Source organism: Stomoxys calcitrans, chromosome 2, assembly GCF_963082655.1.
Source record: "Stomoxys calcitrans chromosome 2, idStoCalc2.1, whole genome shotgun sequence".
Lineage (NCBI taxonomy): Eukaryota > Metazoa > Arthropoda > Insecta > Diptera > Muscidae > Stomoxys > Stomoxys calcitrans.
Window position 1 is genome coordinate 29,589,741 of NC_081553.1, and position 17,610 is coordinate 29,607,350.

The 17,610-nt window shown below is 38.0% G+C and overlaps 2 protein-coding genes across 2 annotated transcripts; both read right to left on the reverse strand.

Moving 5' to 3' along the window:
• Positions 1-3,052: 3,052 nt before the first annotated feature.
• On the reverse strand, positions 3,053-10,999 carry LOC106082608 (17-beta-hydroxysteroid dehydrogenase 13). The gene is made up of 3 exons (XM_059362624.1): positions 10,567-10,999; positions 3,268-3,821; positions 3,053-3,204 (listed from the first exon to the last, which is right to left on the reverse strand). The coding sequence occupies exons 1-3, from the start codon at positions 10,870-10,872 to the stop codon at positions 3,084-3,086; spliced, it is 981 nt and encodes a 326-aa protein (XP_059218607.1). The 5' UTR covers positions 10,873-10,999; the 3' UTR covers positions 3,053-3,083.
• Positions 11,000-14,880: 3,881 nt separating this feature from the next.
• On the reverse strand, positions 14,881-16,131 carry LOC106082581 (17-beta-hydroxysteroid dehydrogenase 13). Its single transcript, XM_059363271.1, has 3 exons — positions 15,758-16,131; positions 15,147-15,700; positions 14,881-15,077 (listed from the first exon to the last, which is right to left on the reverse strand). The coding sequence occupies exons 1-3, from the start codon at positions 16,061-16,063 to the stop codon at positions 14,957-14,959; spliced, it is 981 nt and encodes a 326-aa protein (XP_059219254.1). The 5' UTR covers positions 16,064-16,131; the 3' UTR covers positions 14,881-14,956.
• Between the last annotated feature and the right edge of the window lie 1,479 nt (positions 16,132-17,610).

A 17,610-nucleotide genomic window follows, 5' to 3' on the forward strand; every position in this document is an offset into this window, starting at 1 on the left:
GGGACTATTATTTATACAATAAGCAAGTTTGTTTTTGAAATTTAAATAGCAAATAGTCTATGGCGGCACTATTTAAAAGGACAATGAACTTCATGAAGAAACTCAGTAATGTCTTTCTTATTGCCCCTCTTTTGTAATCAACAACACTGTATATAATTTATGGCCAATTATACTACTAAATTGAAAATAAATTTAAAACAAAGAATTCAGAGGAAAGTAATGCCAATAATTGCATGTTTTTAAAAAACGCCTAGTGAAGCAGTTGCCATGGAATAAAACCGGGACCAAAAGGGAACGGATCCAACAATGGCTATGGACTATAGATATCAAATTATGATCGGAGAAAAAAACTGCTTAAACAGGTGTTATAAACGGAATTTCTTCAATCCGTTTGTAACACCTACAAATATGAATCAAAGACCCCATTAAGTTTATATATCTTGATCGTCATGAAATTTTAATTTGATTTAGCCATGTCCGTTCATCTGTCTGTCGAACGCGCGCTAGCTTTCGCAGGAGTAAGGCTAGGCGCTTGAAATTTTGCACAAATATTGGGTTGCCCAAAAAGTAATTGCGGATTTTTTTAAAGTAAAGTAAATGCATTTTTAATAAAACTTAGAATGAACTTTAATCAAATATACTTTTTTACACTTTTTTTCAAAAGCAAGCAAAAAGTAAATAAATCGATTCTTGAACTTCTAGACGGCGAATTTCTTATCCGATATTGGCTAAAATTTTGTTTAAATTTTTATTTATGACTTGCAACAACTGGGCCAAGTATGGTCTAAGTCAGTGCGTAACCTGATATAGCCACCATATAAACTAATCACCCGATTAGACTTCTTATTCTAGACGAGGGCGCACCCTCTAGAAGCCCAGTTTGGTTGAAATTTTGCACATGTCGTTTTGGTATGATTTCCAACAACTGTTCCAAGTTCTTAATCGGTTGATAACTTGATATAGCTGCCATATAAACAGATCTCCTAATTTGACTTTTTGAGCCTCTGGAGGAAGCAATTATTAGTCGATTTGCTAGATATTTCTGAGGTGGTGTTTTTCTATGACTTCTAAAAAGTATTTGTTTTTAAAGCCTTCATTTTTATTCCTTTTAATCCTTATTAGCGAAATACGAAATATTATGATCGGTCAACAATAACACAACAAAAAGTGAATTTTGAATGGCGTCCGAAATTGGAAAAAGTGAATTTTTTGGGATCCACATATAAAACGATTCACGGATTTGGCTTCTCAATTTTTATCTAATTTGGCTGAAAGTTGGTATGATCCGAATCTGTCAATATACTGATAGTAACAGAGTTCAAATATTAACTGAGTTAATAAAGGCAAATTTTTTTTGCGGAATATATGGTGGTGAGTATTCAAGATTTGACCCAGCCGAACCTCCTCCATAACCTAATTCACAAAAACGACAGATCTCACTCTTATTGTAACCTAAAAACAAACATTCGGTATGTAAATTTGGGGTGAGTTGGCTAAGGGGACTGCCCCACCTCAAAGACCGAAAAATGGATATATAAACCAATAATGATAATATGGGTCTCACATGAAAGATACTTGAAAGTAGAAAACAAATATGATATCTCAATATGCGACCAAGTGATTGGGGGCTCCACCCCTACAACGATCAGATTTATCATCCATGTCAATATGGGGCTCAAATGAAAGGTAATTCAAAGTAAAGCATGAATCTGATAACAACTATAGGTTTAAAGTGCCTATATATCCGCCCCACCTCAATAAAACCCCAAATTGGATGCATTTGCTGACCTTGGTAATATGGTGTTTTAGAGTAGAGAACGAATCTGATTTTTTTCAGGGCCAATTCGCTTTTCAGGGTCGCCGCTGCACCCCTAAATACCCCCTTAAACCGGCATTACAAGGCTCAAATGAATAATATTTGTGAGTAGAGCACGAATCTGAAAACAACATTCGGGAGCAAATGTCTAAATGTCCCACCCCCATAACAACCCCCGAATAGAATGTTTTTGTTGATCTTGTCAATTTGGGGCTCAAGTAAAAGGTATTTGAGAGTGGAACACGAAACTGATATTTTTCAGGCAATTAGGGGCTGAAATGAAGGGTATTTCAGAGTAAACAAGTAAAAGCGTGCTAAGTTCGGTCGGACTGAATCTTAGGAGCCCACCACCATAGATTCTGTTAATAATTTATACAAAATAAATTTGGTTGAAGGGCATAATATTATTTTTCATACCAAATTTTTGTCAAACCAGCAAAAATTTAAGCTACTTGAAACCGAAAAAGGATATTCGGGAGACCGTTTACATGGGAGACCGTTTATCGGTTATAAACCGATTTGGACCGTTCCTGGCAGAGTCGTTGGAAGTCGTAACAGAACACCGCATGCAAAATTTCAGTAAAATCGGACAAAAATTGCGGCTTGTAAGGACTCAAGAAGTCAAATCAGGAGATCGGTTTATATGGGAGCTACATCAGGTTATAGAGCGATTTGAACCGTATTTGACACAGTTGTTAAAAGTCATAACAAAACACTACATGCTTAGTTTCAGCCAAATCGGACGAAAATTGCGGCTTCCAGGGGCTCAAGAAATCAAATCGGGAGATCGAGCTATATATAAATCTGGTATTGAATTGATACCAAATGGCATTAAAATCTTTGCCACGCGAACAACATAATACCAGGCGGTATTGGCAAAGTACCGTCATTTTTCTATCTGTGTATATGTATAGATATATAAACTGATATAAATCCCCTTAAACACCGAAACCCCGATATGACTTCTTAGGATCATAGAGGGCGCAATCAATTCCCGATATGATTGTTGCAAAATGATTCCAATACGAACTGAGTTAACAAAGCTCAATTTGTATGGGACTACATGGCGATGGGTACTTGGCACATTTTCGCACTTCATTACTGATTTTGTTGAAAATTTTGTACATCTATAAATCAAACATTTTCCATTTTTTTCCCCAAAGCCGTAAAAAAATCACAAAAAATTCATTGTCAGAGAGTCCATGATGGTTCGGTCCGATCAGATTGTTGGCTTTATTTTTAAATATTCAATCAAACATAAAATCATTCATGATGGTGGTGATGTAGCATAATTCGCGTCGGTACTAATGAAATTCATAGCTTCTTCCACATTCACTTTGGGACTCATCACTGCTAGTACGAAATCTCGTAACCAAGTCGGCCACAATCTGTAAAGTTACAAAAATTCAAAATATGTCAATGGAAACCTTTTGGAATATCAAATTAAATACTCCATCAATTTGTAGAATAGACTTATGATGCGGGGCAATGTTATCTCCCCAAGGCCATGTAGCATTGCCTCCACTGCTTGTTTAGCAACCACATCGCCATCTATGGTGGGCAATACCCAATCGAACCCATACAGCTTCACAAGGTGCAGTACTTGATGATTGGTATTTAGAAATGTTGGCATTACGGTCAACACTTTAATATTGTATTTGGCAAGTTTCAACTCTGTTCTCAAGCAGGCCATATAAGCTCTCACAGCACTTTTGCATGAGCCATATATTTGACCATAAGGTGATGTAATAAGGGCGGCAATACTAGAAATAGCCATGATATGGCCATGATTTAATTCCTTCATGCGGGGCAAAAAGAGTTGATTCATCCACAATTGGGCTGTAAAGTTGACGGTGATCCTTTTTTGAATTTCCTTGCAATCCATAGGGTTGCTGTCGGATATGGCTAAAATGGCGGCATTGTTGATCAATATGGTGACATCTCCAAAATCTTGCACAACGTTGGAGTGAAATTCATTCAATTGCTGATAGTCAGATATATCAACCTACATAAGCTGTAGAAATTTAGTCTACTTTCACTACTGTATTAAGAAACTTCGTACCTTATAGGCCTTGGCCTTAACATTGTATGACTCACTCAAGAATTTGGCAGTGCCCTTTGTTTCGTCTTCCAAAATATCCAATACAGCTATGTGACAGCCCCTTTTGGCCAATTCAATGGCTAATTCGCGACCTAAACCTCTGGCGGCACCTGTAATGACAGCCACTTCCCCTTGTATGGTAGGATTTTGTGGCCTATGAAGTAGTTCTCTTATGACAATGATAACCCAAAAAATTGGTGTTAACACCAATGTCGTAATTGTATAAAAATAGTAAGTCAAAGGGACTTGAATTTTGTTATAGGCCATTCTATTATCACAACGCAACACTTCAAGTGTTTGCTTCCAGAGCTATTCTGTTTGACTGCTTAATGTATTAGCTTGGACCTTGATGTTTGGCAATTTCTAATTTTCGTTGTAATTGTAAAAGAAATTTCATTAAACATGCTTTTATAACCGCCACCATACGGTGGGGGTGTACTTATCTAGTCATTCCATTTGTAATACATCGTTGTGGTCATTAGGGATTGCTAATGGGCCATATCGGTTCAGATTTGGATATTTTTCTTCCATATAAATGGTCCTTCGAGTTGACTTCTGGAGCCCCTAGAAGCCACAATTGTTATCCAATTTGACTGAATTTTTGCACATAGTGTTTTGTTAGGACTCCCAAAATCCATGGTAATTATTGTCCAAATCAGTTAATAATTGGATATGCAAATGTAAATTTGTCCATGAACATTCCATAAAGTAACAGGGACAAACTTCTCACATATCAATGAGTATTGTCCGATTCATTTTTATGCTCAATGATAAGGGATCTCCTTTTTATGGCTGAATCCGAATGATGTGCCGCAGTGCGACACCTTTTTGTGGAGAAGTTTTTACATGGCATAGTACCTCACATATGTCGTCAGCATTTGGAGGGGATAACCACCGCTGACAATTTTTTCTGATGGTCTCGCCAGGATACGAACCCAGGCGTTAAGCGTCATAGGCGGACATGCTAACCTCTGCGCTACGGTGGCCTCCGTATAATTCGATTAGCTCCCATATAAACCCATTACCCGATTAGGTTTCAAAGCTTTAATTTTGTGCCTACTTTGGCAGAATCTACGTTGAGTGTGATTATCCAACTTAATTTTCTGTGGAATTTTAGTAGAATCACTTGTGGTGGGCTCCCAAGATTCGGCCCAGTCGAACTAGTCACATTTTTTTGTTAATTGTTTAGCATTGTTTTATTTAAAATTCAAGCAATGAATGCTCTACTGCTGCTATTACTCGATCAGACATGTCATATTTAATTCCAAAATATCATTTCTGAAAGTTGTACACATCGTGCGATACACCCAGTGAAAAGTTGATACCAAACGTGCTTATTTCAGTACCATACTCTAAAGATAGCAAAGCAACACCAAATGGTACAAAAACAATACCGGATGGAACATTAAATGAATAGTACCGTTTTGTTCTAGCGGGATGAATCATTAAATAATTAGTAGCATTAGGTACTAGCTTTAATACCGAACTGGTATTGGTTTAAATACCAATAAGTAATTGGTTTTAGTACCAAACCGTTATTGGCTTTGGTACCAAATCGTTATTGACTATTCCACGCCCTAATGAACCACAAAACAAACATTGAAAATGATTTCAATGAAATTTTATTTTGATAATTACAAAAAGTAATTTTACAACGTGACTAACCTCAATTCTTTGTTTTCAGCAAATTGATTCCATATCCAATGATTCCCAGAAATGGTTTTCATATGAATGCACCAACACAGCATCGTTTTCTACACAAGAGGCTATCATATTTTTGATGTACAATGTCCTTAGAATTTGTACTATTTTCATTTTACCGCTTTCGGGTATTTGAGCAGGTTTTTACGCAATCAAATTGTATTAAAACATTTTATTTATTTGTTTAACAACTATTTTATAGTAAAAATTGTACAAATTTTGCCCATGAACATTTCACTAAGGAACAGGGGCAAACTTCTCACATATCAATGAGTGCAGTCCAATTCAAGTTTAAGCTCAATGATAAGGGGCCTCCTTTTTATAGCCGAGTCCGAACGGCGTGCCGTAGTGCGACACCTCTTTCGAGAGAAGTTTTACATGGCATAGTACCTCACAAATGTTGTCAGCATTAGGAGGGGAAAACCACCGCTGAAAATTTTTCCAATGGTCTCACCAGAATTCGAACCCAGGTGTTCAGCGTCATTGGCGGACATGCTAACCTCTGCGCTACCGTGACCCCCAATTTTATAATGGCATTAATATTTTAAGTACAAAGCTCAACAACGCTTCTGGCGCGATGACAAGAATGCAAATGTGACGCCGTCAATTCTTAATAGCCTCCTTTGTTTGGTATTGAATTGATACCGAATGGTATTAAAAATCGTTGCCAATGACGCGATCAAAATAATATGAGGCGGTATTGGCAAATGGATTTTGCAAAGAGTACGCAAGTTTTTCCTATGAATAGAATATATGGCAATTAGAGAGTGACTATTCGCATTTGACGTACGCATCAGACAAGTCTTATGAATATTGAAATTGACAGCACATATGATATGACTTATAGTGTTATAGCAGCTTTTGTTAAGCCGAACCAAACCATTGATACCAATTACTATGGATAATACCAACAATATGTGAATGGGAAATTTATTGAGTTACCCAAAAAGTAATTGCGGATTTTTCATATAGTCGGCGTTGACAAATTTTTTCAACGGCTTGTGACTCTGTAATTGCATTCTTTCTTCTGTCAGTTATCAGCTGTTAATTTTAGCTTGCTTTAGAAAAAAGTGTAAAAAAAGTATATTTGATTAAAGTCCATTCTAAGTTTTATTAAAAATGCATTTACTTTCTTTTAAAAAATCCGCAATTACTTTTTGGGCAACCCAATAGATTACATGACGTATAGGAAAGGAAAGCAAATCAGTGAGTGAATGGATTGATATGTGAAGCTACATCATTTTTATACCCACCACAATAGGATGGGGGGCATTTATCTGGCCATTCGATTTGTACCACCCCTAAATATTGATCTGCGATCCCCTTAAGTAAATATATTCTTGATCATTGGAAAATCATACCCATAAACTATGATTTTTTATATGTATTTTACACTTTTTATTTGAATTTGAATCTTTAACTGAATTGAATTATAAACTGTGCGGTATATTTTTACACGAATTGGAATGAATTGTAATTTGAATTGTAAATTGTAATTGTAAAGTCTCCAACTGTGATTAAATTGTAAAAGCATCGAATAACAAATGCCATTATGTTAAAAGAAATTAAATTGAATTGCTTTTTTATAAACTTACGATTGATCACTTGTTCATCCGCGTTCGATTCGAGTAAGGCCTTCTTTCCTAAACGCATCCCTTTTTATATCGAACACCATAGGATAAGAGTATACTAATCTAGTCATTCCGTTTGTAACACCTCGAAATATTTGTCTAAGAACACATAGAGTATATATATACGATCGTCTCGACGTTCTGAGTCGGTCTAGTCAAGTCCATCCTCCTGTCGAAATCGCGATAGCGATCAAACGCGTAAAGCCAGCCGCTTGAAAATTTGGACAGATGCCTAATATTGATGTAGGTCTTTGGGGATTGCAAATGGGCCATATCGGCTCAGATTTAGATAAAGCTCCCATATAAACTGATCTCTCAATTTAGCTGAAATTGAGCATGTAGTTATGACTTTCAACATCTGTGCCAAGTATGGTCCATATCGGTCTATAACCTGATATTGCTCCCATATAAACCGATCTCCAGATTTGACTTCATGAGCCTCTAGAAACCGCAATGTTTGTCCGATTAGGCTGACATTTTGCATGTTGTTTTTTGTTATGACTTTCAACAAATGTGCCAAGTACGGTTCAAATCGATCTATAAGCTAATATAGCTCCCATGTAAACTCCAGATTCAACTTCTAATGCCCTTGTAAGCCGCAATTGTTGTCGAATTTGGCTAAATCTTGCATGAGATGTTCTGTTATGACTTTCAACAACTGAGCTAAGTACGATATAAATATGCCTTGCCAAAATTTTGCAAAACGCTTTCCTCGATGACTGCCTCAGTATCTGAGAAGTTTGCTTGAAATCGGTTCAGATTTTGGTATAGCTCTACATGATCGTCCGATTTGGAGAACTATTTCAATAAAGTGCTCATTTGTTAACCAATTCTTTTGAAATTTGGTGGATAGAATTTTCTTCTGACTCCTAATACCGCCTCCTAATACCTAATATCAACATTTTGTACAACGCTTTCCTCGACGACTACCGCAATATCTGATACGTTTGCTCGAAATCGGTTCAGATTAAGATATAGCCAAAATTCATCAAAATTGGTTCAGAAATGGATACAGCTCCCACATTGTACTTATAGGATAGGTGTAGGGTATTATACAATCGGTACCGAACGACTTTTAGCATTCTTTACTGGTTTTGCATTTGTTTTGTTTTCGTATTGTTCGTGGTTTTATCGATTTTGTGTCTTGACAAATAGTTTCATATTTGTGTTATCGGTTATCGATACAGATCAATAACTTAAGGATACTTCACACTTTGCGATAAATAATAGGTTGTCGTATGACAAATCGTTTGAATTGTACATTTGATAATTTATGATTATTTATGAAATATTAGCCCATTTTATTGTAATTTGATCGGTATTTAACGCTTGCAACGGAAAGTCGTACGATTAATTGTATAAAATATTTTTATTAAAAAAACAAAGAGTGATTTTTTAGCTATTATATTTTTGGCAACACTGGTTTAAACAGCTCACGCACGTTGCGTGTTTTGTTTCATTGTCAAACATCTTCAGTTATATTTACATGGTAATTTAACCATGAATTGTCTTACAAACGAACAACGCTTGCAAATTATTGAATTTTATTATCAAACTGCGTGCTGCGTTCATAGCGCATTTTTGGCTCAATGGGTATGTAAATAAGCAGAATTGTCTATTTTGGAGTGAAGAAAAGCCAGAAGCATGGCAAGAGCTATCAATGCATCCAGAAAAAGTCACAGTTTGGTGCGGTTTATGGGTTAGTGGCATAATTGGACCGTACTTCTTAAAAGTTTATGAGAATCGTAAAGTAACTGTGAATGGTGAGCATTATCGTGAGATGATATCCAATTTCTTTTTGCCCAATATGCAAGAGCTTGACTAGCATGACAGTTATATCAGGCATGGGAGTTATATCAGGTTATAGACCTATTTTGGATTGTACTTGACACAATTGTTTAAAGTCATAACGGAACACCGCATGCAAAATTTTTTGACAAATCGGATAAAAATTGCAGCTTGTAAGGGCTTAAGAAATCATATAGGGAGATCGGTTTATATGGGAGCTATATCAGGTTATAGACCGATTTGGACCGTACTTGACACAGTTATTGGAAGTCATAACAGAATACTACGTGCAAAATTTCAGCCAAATCGGTAAAAAATTGCGCCTTCCAGCGGTTCAAGAAGTCAAATCGGGAGATCGGTTTATATAGGAGCTATATCTAAATCTGAACCGATATGGCCCATTTGTCATTCCCGACGATCTACGTTAATATAAAGTATCTGTGCAAAATTTCAAACCGCTAGCTCCACGCGTTCGACCTCTTTCGTGATTTCGACAGACTGACGGACGGACATGGCTATATCGACTCAGAACGTCAAGACGATCAAGAATATAAATACTTTTTGGGATCTTAGACGAATACTTCGAGGTGTTTCAAACGGAATGACTAGATTAGTATACCCCCATCCCATGTTGGTGGGAATAAAAAATATTAATTGAATTTCAGGATTTGTTACTTTTCCCTTATGTTTTTGGGTGAACCTATATTTATTTCGCGCACTGTATATGGGGTTGTTTTCTTTTTATTGCCCTGTAAAAATATATTCAGCAATAATCCTATTGTGAAGTTCTGTCATATCGATCTTTGGATACACCAATCCAAATAAAGCATCCCGCAGCCAGGTGGGCCATAATCTGTAAAGAATTTTTTTGTATTTTCAAGAAGTTTAGATATTGCTAAACGATTTCAATAATTACTCTTGTAACTTGCAGGTAAGACTTGTGATACGCGGAAATGTTATTTCCTCACGTCCTTGCAGCATTGCCTCTACCGACTGTTGTGCAACCAGTTTGCCATCAATGGGCGGTGCAACGCATTCAGTTCCAGATAAGACTCCAAAATCCAGCGCATACTTACTAGTATTTAGAAATGTTGGCATTATGGTTGTCACTGTTATTTTGTATTTCCCTTGTTTCATTTCGGTTCTCAAGGAGGCCATATACATTCTAACTGCGGCCTTGGTTGCGCCATATATTTGAGTAAAAGGCGATACAAATACGGCGGCATGCGATGAAGTGGCCATGATGTGACCATGATTTAACGCCTTCATGCGGGGCAAGAAAAGTTGATTCAACCACACCTGGGAGGTTATGTTGATTGTAAAAATTTTTTGAATTTCCTCATAGTCCAAAGGATTGCTGTTGGAAGGTCTTAACAAGGCGGCATTGTTAATCAATATGGTGACATCTCCAAAGTCATGGACAACTTTGCTGTGGAATTCAACCAATTGCTGATAATGAGATATATCAACCTAAGGGGTTAAAGGTTAGTCTCAGTTCAATGATGATACGAAAATCAAAAACCAAATACCTTATAAGCCTTGGCCTTAACATTGAATGATTCACTCAAGAAATTGGCCGTGTCCTTTGCCGCATCTTCCAAAATATCCACCACCGCTATGTGGCATCCTCGTTTGGCCAATTCAATGGCGTATTCGCGACCCAAACCTCTGGCGGCACCTGTGATGACTGCTACTTCGCCTTGTACCTGGGTGGCTTTGGGCCTATGAAATAACTCTCTGATGACAATGATAACCCAAAAAATCGGCGATAACAGCAATGTGGCAATAAAATGCATATAGTACAGCAAAGGGACTCCATTATAGTTATTGGCCATTATACCACTTGCACTTGCACTACATTAAGCGCTTGCTTTAAGTGTTTTTCCCTTTCTGATTGCTCGACTTGTTGGTTAGTTACTAGTTGAAATTAAGTTTAACAATTTGCCCCAATGATCAATGAGAACTAATTAGCGTTAGATTGCATTTTATGCAATCATAACACTTTGTCTAATGTGCCCTTTAAGCTAAGATAATTAATAATATAATGTAAAAGAAACAAGTAAAAAGGCGTTAAGTTCGGCCGGGTCGAACTTTGAACACCCACCACTACGTAAACCACTTTTAGTCAAAATCCGGTGAAAAATGCTTACCTTATGCCCCTTAGCAGCTATATCGAAATATGTACCGATTTGGATCAAATATAACAATATGTTGATCTTTTTAGTAGCTATATCTAAAAATAAACCGATCTGAACCATATACGACACGGATGTCGAAAGGCCTACCACTGTGTCAAATTTCAGTGAAATCGGATTATAAATTCGCCTTTTATGGGGCCAAGACTAAATCAAGATATCGGTCTATATGACAGCTATATCCGATTCTAGATTGATTTGGGTCAAGTTGCAGACAAATTTCGAAGAGCCTAACACAACTCACTGTCCCAAATTTCGGCGAACTCGGACATTAAATGCGCCTTTTATGGCCCCAAAATAAAATCCAGATATCGGTTTATATGGCAGCTGTATCCAAATCTGGACCGATCTAGGCCGAATTTAAGAAAGATATCGAAGGGCCTAACACAACTCACTGTCCCTAATTTCGGCGAACTCGGACAATAAATGTGCATTTTATGGCCCCAAAACCTTAAATCGAGATATCGGTCTATATGGCAGCTATATCCAAATTTAGACCGTTCTGTGTCATAGTGCAGAAGTATGTCGAGAGGCTGAATATAACTCTCTATACCAAATTTCAGCGACATCGGACAATAGATGTGTCTTTTATGGGCCCAAAACCTTAAATCGAGAGATCAGTCTATATGGCAGCTATATCCAAATCTGAACTGATCTGGGCCAAATTGAAAAAGGATATCGAGGGGCTTAATCAAACTCACTATCCCAAATTTCGGCGACATCGGACAATAAATGCGTCTTTTACGGGTCAAAGACCCTAAATTGGCGGATCGGTCTATACGGCAGCTATATCCAAATCGAGACCGATCTGTGCCATAATGCAGAAGTAGCTTAACCTAACTTACTGTCATACATTTTGGGGACATCGGACAATAAATGCGCCTTTAGGGGCCCAAAACCTTAAATCGAGATATCAGTCTATATGGCAGCTATATCCAAATCTGGACCGATCTGAGCCAAATTGAAGAAGGATGTCGAAGGGCTCAACAAAAGTCACTGTCCAAAATTTTGGCAAAATCAAACAGTAAATGCGCCTTTTATGGGCGCAAGACCTTAAATTGAGAGAGGGGTCTATATAGCAGCTATATCCAAATCTGGACTCATCTGGGCCAAATTGCAGAAATATATCCAGGGACCTAACACAACTCACTGTGCCAAATTTCTGCAAAATCGGATAATAAATTTGGCTTTTATGGGCCTAAGACCCTAAATCGGTGGATCGGTCTATATGGCAGTTATATCCTAGTCTGGACCGATCTGGGCCAAATTGAAGAAGAATGTCAAAGGGCCCAACACATCTCACTGTCCCAAATTTCGGCGTCATCGGACAATAAATGCGCCTTTTATGAACCCAAAGCCTTATATCGAGAGATCGGTCTATATGGCAGCTATATCCAAATCTGAACCGATCTGGGCCAAATTGAAGAAGGATGTCGAAGGGCTTCACTTAACTCACTATTCCAAATTTCGGCGACATCGGAGAATAAATCAGTCTTCTATGAACCCATAGCCTTAAATCGAGAGATGGGTCTATACGGCAGCTATATCATAATCTGGGCCGATCTGAGCCAAATTGAAGAAGGATTTCGAAAGGTCTAACACAACTCTCTATCCCAAATTTTAGCAAAATCGGATGATAAATGTGGCTTTTATGGGCCTTAGACCCTAAATCGGCGTATCGGTCTATATGGGCGCTATATCAAGATATAGTCCGATATAGCCCATCTTCGAACTTAACCTGCTTATGGACAAAAAAGGAATCTGTGCAAAGTTTCAGCTCAATATCTCTATTTCTAAAGACTGTAGCGTGATTTCAACAGACAGACGGAGGGACATGGCTAGATCGTCTTAGATTTTTACGCTGATCAAGACTATATGTACTTTAAAGGGCCAGAAATGAATATTTCGAAGTGTTGCAAACGGAATGACAAAAGGAATATAGCCCCCATCCTTCGGTGGTGGGTATAAAAACGCAACGAGTTCGGTCGGGTCGAATCTTGGAAACCAGGTGGTGACTTTGGATTACAGAAGACGAAGGGCTTAATTTTACTATACGTACCAAATTTCCACTACACCTGGCAAAAGTTTTAACTTATGGCTCCCATAAGCTAAAACTTTTGCGGGAGCGGTAGCGAAAGCGTTTTTCTGGGGCTCAAGGCATTGAATCGGGAGATAATTTTATATGGGAGCTATATTAGGATATTGGCCGATTTGGACCGTACATAGCACAACAATTGCGGTTTCCTGGGGCTCAAATAGTCAAAACGGGAGATGGTTTTATATTTTAGATTGTTGGAGGCGATCGTAGCGCAGAGGTTAGCATCTCCGCCTATGACACTGAATGCCGGGGTTAAAATCCTGGCGAGACCATCAACAAAAATTTCAGCGGTGATTTTCCCCTCCTTATGCTGGCAACATTTGTGAGGTGTCAGACTGTTCCACGCCTTCTGTGTGCCATCTCACATATCAAATTTGAATTGATATGTAAGAAGTTTACCTCTGAGAAAATTTTAACTTAAGAAGTCAAGTCGAAAGACCACTTTATATGGGAGCCATCCAAATCTAAAGCGATATGGACCATTTGCAATCCCCTACGATCTACAATATAGCAATAGGAAGTATCTATGCAAAGTTTCGAGAGACTATCTTTACGCGTTCGAACGCTATGGTGATTTTAACAGAGGCACAGACTTAGGGACGAGCGGATGGACATGACGAGATTGACTTAGAATGTCGAGACCATCAAGACTATATGCACTTTTTGGGGTTAAACATCAATCTCAAGTTGTAGCAAATGGAATGACTAGATCAATATACCCCCCAACCTATGGTGGTTGGCTGTACCATATGGAACTTTTTATCTGAAAATGTGTGCGATGTCCAAGATCTTATGCTCCCGATCAAAATGAGACGAATTTGTTCGAAGACTAAATCTTGTTTTTCGGCAGATATTCGTGTTGCAATTGAGTCCCCAAACACTGTATACCGTAGATGGAAGGGTTTTAGGACGTCGCACTTAAGAGAGGAATGTTGCTTCAACAGATCCCGTGTCAATAAGTTAAAAAACTCTGCCATAATCGACAACTACCTACGAGTTTTCACCCATGCAATTGGTTCGAAAAAGACTTGGAAGGCCATTCACGACATTGGCATCGGTCACAGATCCCCCCATAATTTCAGTGATGTGGATGGGGACGAGCTAGCATTAAGCTCTTCACAAATATTCCAGCAAACCCCATATATCCTTGTGTCTTATGATTTTGATTTGACTCTGTAGGATCGTTACAGTGAAGGTTTTGAATTCCCAGATTTTTGTGCACCTTAACATCAAATAAAGCCCTGTTAGTTTCATATTTATGGGTTGCCCAAAAAGTAATTGCGGATTTTTTAAAAGAAAGTAAATGCATTTTTAATAAAACTTAGAATGAACTTTAATCAAATATACTTGTTTTGCACTTTTTTTCTAAAGCAAGCTAAAAGTAACAGCTGATAACTGACAGAAGAAAGAATGCAATTACAGAGTCACAAGCTGTGAAAAAATTTGTCAACGCCGACTATATGAAAAATCCGCAATTACTTTTTGGGCAACCCATAGATATGGCATCCAAAACAACCTTTTCTTCCCAAAGCCATTAAAAAATCATATGGTCCGAGAATCCATCATGGTTCTGTCCGTCCAGACTGTCGGTTTTATTTTAATATATTCAATCAAACATAATATAAATCATGATGGTGATGATGCTGCATAATTCGGATCTGCACTAAGTAAATTTATAACTTCTTCCACATTCACTTTGGGACTCATTACTCCCAGTACGAAATCACGCAACCAAGTCGGCCACAATCTGTAAAGATATAAAAAAATTTCAAAATGTCAATGTGTAGACAACCTTTTGGAATATCAAATTAATTACTCCATCAATTTGCAGGCTAGATTTGCGATACGCGGCAATGTTATCTCCTCAAGGCCATGTAACATTGCCTCCACTGCTTGTTTAGCAATCACATCGCCATCTATGGTGGGCAATACCAAATCGAACCCATACAGCCTTACAAAGTGCAATACTTGATGATTGGTATTTAGAAATGTTGGCATTACGGTCAACACTCTGATATTGTATTTGGCACGTTTCAACTCTGCTCTCAAGCAGGCCATATAAGCTCTCACAGCACTTTTGCTTGAGCCATATATTTGGCCATAGGGTGATGTAATAAGGGCGGCAAGAGCAGAAATAGCCATGATATAACCATGATTTAATTCCTTCATGCGGGGCAAAAACAGTTGATTCATCCACAATTGTGCTGTATAGTTGACGGTGATCCTTTTTTGAATTTCCTTGCAATCCATGGGGGTGCTATCGGATATGGCTAACATGGCGGCATTGTTTATCAATATGGTGACATCTCCAAAATCTCGCACCACGTTGGAGTGAAATTCATTCAATTGCTCATAGTCAGATATATCAACCTACATGAGTTATAGAAATTTAGTCTACTTTCACTACTATATTAAGAAACTTCGTACCTTATAGGCCTTGGCCTTAACATTGTATGATTCACTCAAGAATTTGGCAGTATCCTTTGCTTCGTCTTCCAAAATATCCAATACAGCTATGTGACAGCCCCTTTTGGCCAATTCAATGGCTAATTCGCGACCTAAACCTCTGGCGCCACCTGTGATGACAGCCACTTCCCCTTTTATGGTAGGATTTTGTGGCCTATGAAGTAGTTCTCTTATGACAATGATAACCCAAAAAATTGGTGTTAACACCAATGTCGTAATTGTATGAAAATAGTAAGTCAAAGGGACTTGGATGTTGTTATTGGCCATGCTATTATCGTAATGCAGCACTTCAAGTGTTTGCTTCCAGAGCTATTCTGTTTGACTGCTAAACGTGTTTTGACTTTGAACTTGAAGATTGGCAATTTGCAGTTTTAGATGTATTTATAAAAGAAATTTCTTTAAACATGTTTTTATAATCACTACCATAGGGTGGGGGGTATACTAATCTAGTCATTCGGTTTGTAACATTTTGAAATATGGTACTGCAACATTCTAAATCGATCTAGCCATATCCGTCCGTCCCTCCACCTGTCCGTCCGTCCCTCTACCTGTCCGTCCGTCCCTCCTTCTGTCTGTCTGGCGAAATTACGATAGCGGTTGAACGTGTAAAGCTAGCCGCATGAAATTTCGCCCAGATACTTCTTAATGATGTAGGTCGTTAGGGCTTGCTAATGGGCCATATAGCTTCTGATTTGGATTACTTTTTGGTTGCCCAAAAAGTAATTGCGGATTTTTCATATAGTCGGCGTTAAAAAATTTTTTCACAGCTTGTGACTCTTTAATTGCTTTAGCTTGCTTTAGAAAAAAAGTGTAAAAAAAGTATATTTCATTAAAGTTCATTCTAAGCTTTATTAAAAATGCATTTACTTTCTTTTAAAAAATCCGCAATTACTTTTTGGGCAACCATACAAATTTTGCCCATGAACATTCCCCTAAGGAACAGGGGCAAACTTCTCACATATCAATGAGTGCAGTCCGATTCAAGTTTTAAGCCCAATGATAAGGGGCCTCCTTTTTATAGCCGAGTGCGAACGGCGTGCCGTAGTGCGACACCTCTTTGGAGAGAAGTTTTACATGGCATAGTACCTCACAAATGTTGCTAGCATTAGGAGGGAAAACCTCCGCCGAAATTTTTTTCTGATGGTCTCGCCAGGATTCGAACCCCAGGCGTTCAGCGTCATAGGTGGACATGCTAGCCCCTGCGCTACGATGGCCTTGTGTATAGTTTTCATATAAAGTGGTCCTTCGAGTTGACTTCTTGAGCCCTTAGAAGCCACAATTGTTATCCAATTTGGCTGAAATTTGCCACATAGTATTTTGTTATGACTCCCAATATCCATGGTTATTATTGGCCAAATCAGTTTGTAATTTCATATAGCTCCCATATATATCGATCCCCTTGTTTAGCAAAATTTTGATACGAAGAATGAAATTATGCCCTTCAGCAGAGTTCATTTTGTACATATTTTTAGCTGAATCCATGGAGGTGGGTTCCCAAGGTTCGGCCTGGCCGTACTTATCACGTTTATTTTTTTTATTGTTAATTGATTAGCATATTAGCATTGTTTTATTTTAGTTGTTAATTTGCCGGTAATGTAACATTCAAGTAATGAATGCTATTAAGCCGCTATTACACGGTCAGATATGTCATATGTAATTTCAACAAGTAAAAGCGTGTTAAGTTCGGCCGGGCCGAATCTTGGTAACCCACCACCATGGATTCTGATAAAAATTTATACAAAAAAGCGTGCTAGGTTCGGCCGAGCCGAATCTTGGGAACCCACCACCATGGATTCTGCTAAAAATTTATACAA